The 6,834-nt window shown below is 40.3% G+C and overlaps 1 protein-coding gene across 1 annotated transcript in view; it reads left to right on the forward strand.

Moving 5' to 3' along the window:
- The window catches only part of BMI1 (BMI1 proto-oncogene, polycomb ring finger), a 4,173-nt gene extending 181 nt beyond the window's left edge, over positions 1–3,992 (forward strand). The window contains exons 2-9 of the mRNA XM_009698005.1: positions 354–450; positions 1,171–1,226; positions 1,349–1,399; positions 1,661–1,769; positions 1,860–1,905; positions 2,471–2,569; positions 3,004–3,084; positions 3,173–3,992. Coding sequence (XP_009696307.1) covers positions 354–450; positions 1,171–1,226; positions 1,349–1,399; positions 1,661–1,769; positions 1,860–1,905; positions 2,471–2,569; positions 3,004–3,084; positions 3,173–3,502 — 869 coding nt within the window. The 3' untranslated portion in view covers positions 3,503–3,992. The remainder of the gene's footprint in view (positions 1–353; positions 451–1,170; positions 1,227–1,348; positions 1,400–1,660; positions 1,770–1,859; positions 1,906–2,470; positions 2,570–3,003; positions 3,085–3,172) is intronic.
- Positions 3,993–6,834: the final 2,842 nt, after the last annotated feature.

Raw genomic sequence — 6,834 nt, forward strand, 5'->3', positions numbered from 1 at the left:
AAAAAAAACCCCAACCCAAACCTCAAAAAACCCCAAGCCCAAACCCCCCGAGGTGTTCGGGACCGCCCCCTCTCCGCTCCCCGACCGGCTGGGAAATAGGTGGCCCGGCCGCGGTGCAGTTTTTCTGACGACGGCCCTACGGTCTTTGTTAAAGTAATAATATATGTACTCTAAGCGTCTCCTTTTCATGGTAATTGCAGCTTATTTGGGTATTTGTTTAGCTTAAGCAGCGCACTGCTGACAATGGACGATTTGCTCTAGCTTGCATAGTTTAGAAAATCGCACCTCTATCTATGCATATCTGCGCATCACCGACGACCATCACTAAAAGGCTTTCGTGTTTGACTTAACAGTCTGTAAGACCTGTATCGTGCGTTACTTGGAGACCAGCAAGTATTGTCCTATCTGTGATGTCCAAGTTCACAAAACTCGACCGCTTTTGAATATAAGGTAGGAGCAAGATGCGATGCGCACCCTGCATCTCTTATTTTACTTTATATGGGGAGACCAGCAGTAGTCGTGTCGATGTTATCTCCTCGTCTGAGATTTAAATCTGAAAGGACTTGTCAATTTACAAGCTAACTCGTGTGTATGCTCTCTCTTTGGAGTTTTGGCATTGATTGAAATCGAAGATTTCTCTGGATGTCAGACAGAAAGGTTTTGTTGGTCTTTTTTTGCATACGCCAACCATTGATGCAATGCCTCTTCCCTCTCCCCCCTTCTCATGTGTACCATCCCGACAGTTTTTACCTCCACTTTCCGCATCTCCCAGATGTGCTTCACTCCAGCCATAGCTCCGAGTCATGAAAACTCTTGCTGCAACTTTCCAAGCTGAGAGGCAAAAACCTTTAAAGCATGCTTCTCCTTTCAGAAATATTTTTCTTGTCAGTGTTACTTTTTGCTCTCTTTATTTTCTAGGGAGGACATGGAGGTTTTAAGGCCTTCCTTCAGTCCGAGGGAATTCTTTTTCAGTTGTAGCACAGATGAGTTTTGTTTTATAGCGGTGTTAGTTTGATTACAAGGTCTTGTAAGTTAACTTTTTATGACTAGCCTCCCACTTTGTAGAAGATGCCTCATTGTTGTGAAAGATTATAAATGAGGAGCTGCCGCTTGGATTAAAATATCACTTCATCTGCTTAATTTTATGTTTTGGGGTTGTTCTTTTTTCAGGTCAGATAAAACTCTCCAAGATATTGTATACAAGCTAGTACCGGGCCTTTTCAAAAGTAAGTAGTTAAATCGAGTTTTTTTTCAAGAGCAGCATAACAGAACCAGAGTTGCTATCCTATATCAATACCAGGAGTTACAGAATAAATACTAAAAGAAAAATATATGCTTTTCTGTCTAGATGAAATGAAAAGAAGAAGGGATTTTTATGCTGCTCATCCGTCAGCTGATGGTAAAAGCTTCTCATTCGCAACTTTAATAAAAATAGCATTGACCTAGATGCTTTACTGTTTCCTTTTTAACTTACAAATTGTGTATTACCATGACAGAATTTTAAGTAAATTCAGCATAATAAAAGTTTATTGTTTTAACAGTTAGGTAGCTTTAATTCATAATCTTACTAAGGAGATTTTTTTTTTTCTTGTTACTGAGAATTGCCATTCTTCCTGATTTGAATTTCAAAATGTAAATTATTGTGGAAATTTCTGCGCAGCTGCCAATGGCTCTAATGAAGACAGGGGAGAAGTGGCTGACGAAGACAAAAGAATTATAACAGACGACGAGATAATAAGCTTATCCATTGAATTCTTTGACCAGAATAGGCAAGTTCCAGAATGGCAATATTTTATGTTTACCTGACTGATAGCAGCTATATTTATTATTTGTTGTAATTGTTTCATTTCTTCTCACAGACTGGAACGAAAAGGAAATAAGGAGAAAGAAAAATCAAAGGAAGAGGTAAATAACTTTCCTTTACTCCAGAGGAAACATAACACACACAAACATCTTTGGGGCAGGTTTGTGGCTGAGAAAAATACATGGGTATGTGTGTCTAGAACAAAAGAAGCACACCTCCTATTGTGGCACTAGGTACAGAAGAGGTAAACCATCTTCATACAGCTGTATATGTAAGCAACTTTTCAAAACAAAAAAATACCTCTGGTATTACTTTTAAAGCAGAATCTGATTTTTTGTCAAATTCTGCAATAAATTTATATTTTAATAAATTATTAATTAATTTGAAAAATTAATATGTAATGCACATATATATCCTAAAAAGGGGGTTAGTATAAGATACAAATCTTTATGTATAAAATTAATTGCATTTTTTATTACTTTCTCTGGAACTGTAATTTACCACTTATTTCTGTTGTTCCATCTAAGGCAGCAGCAGTTGTTATATTATAGTTCATAATTTAATAAAGTGCTTTTTTTTTTAAAATGACATAAAATGTTAGAGTACAACTTTGGTGGGAGTAATCGCATGTTCTCAGTAGGCTGATTTTCTTTACTATGCCATCAGGTGAATGACAAAAGATACTTACGCTGCCCAGCAGCAATGACAGTGATGCATCTAAGAAAGTTCCTGCGGAGTAAAATGGATATACCTAACACTTTCCAGGTACCTACAGGGAAACAGTGATTTTAATTTATTTTTTTTTTAATCAGTCTTGCTATTCTAAGCCGGCTAATGCTGGTTAGCACTCATTTTCTCATTACTACCAGTTCCAGCAAGTGCTAACTACCAGGTATTTCTGGTGTGTGCAATACGTTGGTGGGATTATGAACATAATTTTTAAAGTATCTATCCAGAGAGTTTTGTGACACTATAATTTTTTAATGCTGGAAATATCGAGGTATCAAGAAATTGCTCCTTAATATATTAAAAACCTATCTAATAGATATGAAAATTCCCTATTCCCTGTTGGGTTTGGTGTAGCATTTTTTAAATTTTTCAGTATATTTGGCAGTGGGGCTACTTTCACCTCAGAGCAATCATACGCTAGGGGTGAATGCCTGGATGCTCCTTAACGGAAGGATTTGTATCTTGAACAGATCGATGTGATGTATGAAGAGGAGCCCCTGAAGGACTACTACACCCTAATGGACATTGCCTACATCTATACCTGGAGGCGGGTGGGTATCTCCAGCGTGCCTCCTCCTGGGGGGGTGCAAGTCGTGGCCAGGGGAGGGCACTTACCAGGGTCTGCCCTTTGCCTTGCAGAACGGACCTCTCCCCCTGAAATACCGGGTCCGACCTACTTGCAAGAGGATGAAGATCAGTCACCAGAGGGAAGGCTTGAATAATAGCGGGGAGCTGGAAAGTGACTCTGGGAGTGACAAAGCGAGCAGCCCGGCGGGAGGCATCCCCTCCACCTCCTCCTGTTTGCCCAGTCCCAGCACGCCGGTCCAGTCTCCTCACCCCCAGTTCCCCCACATCTCCAGCACCATGAACGGCACCAGCAGTAGCCCCAGCAGTAACCACCAGTCCTCCTTTACCAACAGAGCGCGGAAAACGTCGATAAATGGCTCCTCGGCCACTTCATCTGGTTGACGTGCCAACCAGGCCACCGCACCCGCCCCTCCTTTATATAGATCTCTCCATGCCATTACAGCTTTATAGATGCTAATCCATGTGACTATCGTCCAAATTGCTTTCTTTTGTAGTGACACTGAACTTGGCTATAAAAGGCGGACTAGGTGACATTCAGGATGGACGTTAATGGAAACGCAAGATTGAAATGTAAATTGTTTTCAGAGGACTGGGAAGCAAACAAAAGTTACACCTTCACCTGTTCTGAGTGATGCGGAGTTGTTTCAGTCCCCATCACCTGGACTCGGGAGTCTCCAGAAGTCGATACAAATCCCGGGAAGTAGTTTGTTAATCCAGACTAACTCCTCCATTGCGTTCTCTTTGATTGTTATTGTTCTTATACTGTTTTGTGAACCTGTAGAAAGCAAGTGCTTTTTCATCTTGAAACCCAACAAAACGGAAAGAATATGCATAGAAAAATGCATATATGTAGCCATGTCACTGTGAATAACAATTTTTGCGTATTAGCCATTTTGATTCCTATGTTGCATCTTTTACTTCTCTGTTGCTGTGCAGAACCGATCAAAAGAAAAGTAAACTTCAGTTTTACAATCTGTATGCCTAAAAGCGGGTATTACCGTTTTATTTACTGACTTGTTTAAATGATTCGCTTTTGTAAGAATCAGATGGCATTATGCTTATTGTACAATGCCATATTGGTATATGACATAACAGGAAACAGTATTGTATGATATATTTATAAATACTATAAAGAAAATATTGTGTTTCATGCACTCATGATATGGTTGTTAAATTTCTAAACTGGTTCGACCCTTGCAGATGCCGCCTGTTTGAGCTTTGCTCATACTGCAAGAAACACTTTGCGTGTGAGAGCTACAGTATTGGGAAAGCACATTCAAGTCTCTGATAACCTGGAGGCAATTGGCAATCTTAAAAGGATTTTACTGGCTTTGTCTTTTTTTCCAAGTGATATATTTTTACTTTACCAAATGTTGAAGTGATGCAGTGAAGAAAAAAAAAAAAAAAAAAAATAAGGGACGTGGAAGTCTTTGACCTGTTTGATTACCTTTTTATTATTTGGTGTGGTGGGACTGTGTTTTTAAAAGCACATGGAATCATTATAGAAGCCATAAACTATTTGGTATAAATTTTAAGGAACCAGCAAGTTGCTGGATGAAGGCATTTTATCTAAATTTGTTTTAATATATATGTATATGGTACAGTACTAACTTCATTAAAATTTAACAGGTACTTTAATATTTCCAATAAATTGTGGAGAATGCCTCCTCTTTAATGGCCTGCAAATAGGTGCATTTTATTAGAGGCTTCTAAGGGTATTATTTTTTTTCAGTAGAAGGAACTTTTCCACCATAAAGTATGAACGGCCCAGGACACCTTTCAGTTTGTGCTTTGCTTTGGTCGAACTTTGTGTGTGTTCATCACCCATCAGTTATACATTTGTGAGGGTGTTTATTCTATATGGATATTGTTTCATGTTTGTACGGGAAAATTGTAGTAAACATTTCATTGTCTCCAGTCTGCAAAAGAAGCACAATTCTTATTGCTTTGTCTTGCTTATAGTCATTAAATCATTACTTTTGCATATAAATTGCTGTTATTTGTCCTGCTTGTTTTTATAGACCAGGTGATTGCAAATCCTCCACAAGGTTATTGCTTATTGATGTATAATGTCTTGTTAAACAAGAGTTGATATTTTTTCCTGTAGTAAACATGTACAGTTCAATTTCAACAGTAAAAACTTCAGTTTTATATACACGAATAACTTTCATTTATAGCTGATCAAAGAAATAAACAAATAAAAGGGATAATTCATTGAAAAAAAAACAGCAAATGACCTCTGTTGATAATGTGGTGTTAAAGGACAAGCATCTTGCTCTCATTGGAAGTCCTTCTGGGTGTGCAAAAGATTTTAGTGAACAGAACAGTAGAGTACCAAAATAACAAAAAAAAAAATTGCCTAGAAATCGCCGTCATTTCTTTTGGTTGCCTGCCTCGGAAACATTTGCTGTTCTTTATTTGACCCCGAATTATTCTTGAAAATAAGCAAATGGTGTATTCTCACATCCCAATCAGCCACAGATTTCACCTCTGATCTGTTCAAACTTAGCCCCTGTTAAACTGCACTGCCTGGGAAGGGATTGTGATGGCCACTGCCAGGTTCCGCCTGTGCTGCTCTGGATTACTTTTTTTAAAGCCTCAGTGGAGCTTTAATGTTTAATAAGTTTTAATGTAAAGATAGCTCTCCATGCGACCGAGGATCTATCTTGGCAGGACTCCTTCAACTATAAGAGTTAATCAGACTGTACCAGTGGAATTAATTCACCCAAAGACCGGCGCTGAACCTGCAGCAGGGGCTTGTACGTTAGCACACTGATCAACTTGCTCTTATTTATACTGGGAGTAGCTGATAATCACAACTTTTAGCATCAAACCGGAACTATTCTCGGTCTTTGTAGAGTGTCCGTGAAGCATCAGGCAATGAAACAGGAGTTGGATAAATTCCCTTCGAGGTTTACTAAGCTCTTACAGTACTTTGACATCTCCCAGATTGACATCTCCCGTCTGAAAAAGAACAAACGTTTTCAGTAGCTCTCTTGCCGAGCTGCAGAAGCCGCCGAGGATGTCTGTGCTGCCATGTGAAACTTCTGTGTTGCTGCTGGCCCTAGGCAGATGGCACCGCGATGCGTATATATTGCTAAGCACAACTGGGAGGACGATCAAAGACAGCATCTTGATACTCTACTTGCGAAGCTGCTGTGTCAACCTCCCCGGTTTCACAATATTTTCAGCTACAGAGCGAACGGGTTTCCTTACAAAGCTACGTAAATCCTCCTTATTTGGAAAGCAATCTTAGCTCGGTATATGTAAGAAGAACCTTTTCATTATCCGACGTCGCATTTCTATAGATCGAGGGATAAAGCCGAAGTCTGCTGCGTTTTTCTGAGCTTGATCAACAAGCAGTCTGAGCAAAGGTACAGGCAGGGGCGGTCTGTGCCGGCTGGAAAATTATGTTTCTCTGTTTTCGTCCGACCAAATTTTCCGCCCTGGTTCAGCTGCCTGCAGCTGCAAGCAGCGCTTTTGTGCCCGGCCGGAGTGGGGGACAGGCGGTAACGATCCCGCCTCGGGGAAAGCCAGGGAGAGGGAGCATGAAGAGCTCCACGGGCTTCTGGGGAAGACAGGCAGCAAAAGGGAGCAGGAGGGCAGAAATACGCAGAAGGGGGAAGAGAAGGAGCACGACGAGCTTGCTAAGCAGAGCTGTTTGTCCCCCAGCACCGAGCGTTGCTCAAAACAACCTGTGCCGCTGCCGTTCA

Source organism: Cariama cristata, unplaced genomic scaffold, assembly GCF_000690535.1.
Source record: "Cariama cristata isolate BGI_N322 unplaced genomic scaffold, ASM69053v1 scaffold40423, whole genome shotgun sequence".
Taxonomy (NCBI): Eukaryota; Metazoa; Chordata; class Aves; order Cariamiformes; family Cariamidae; genus Cariama; species Cariama cristata.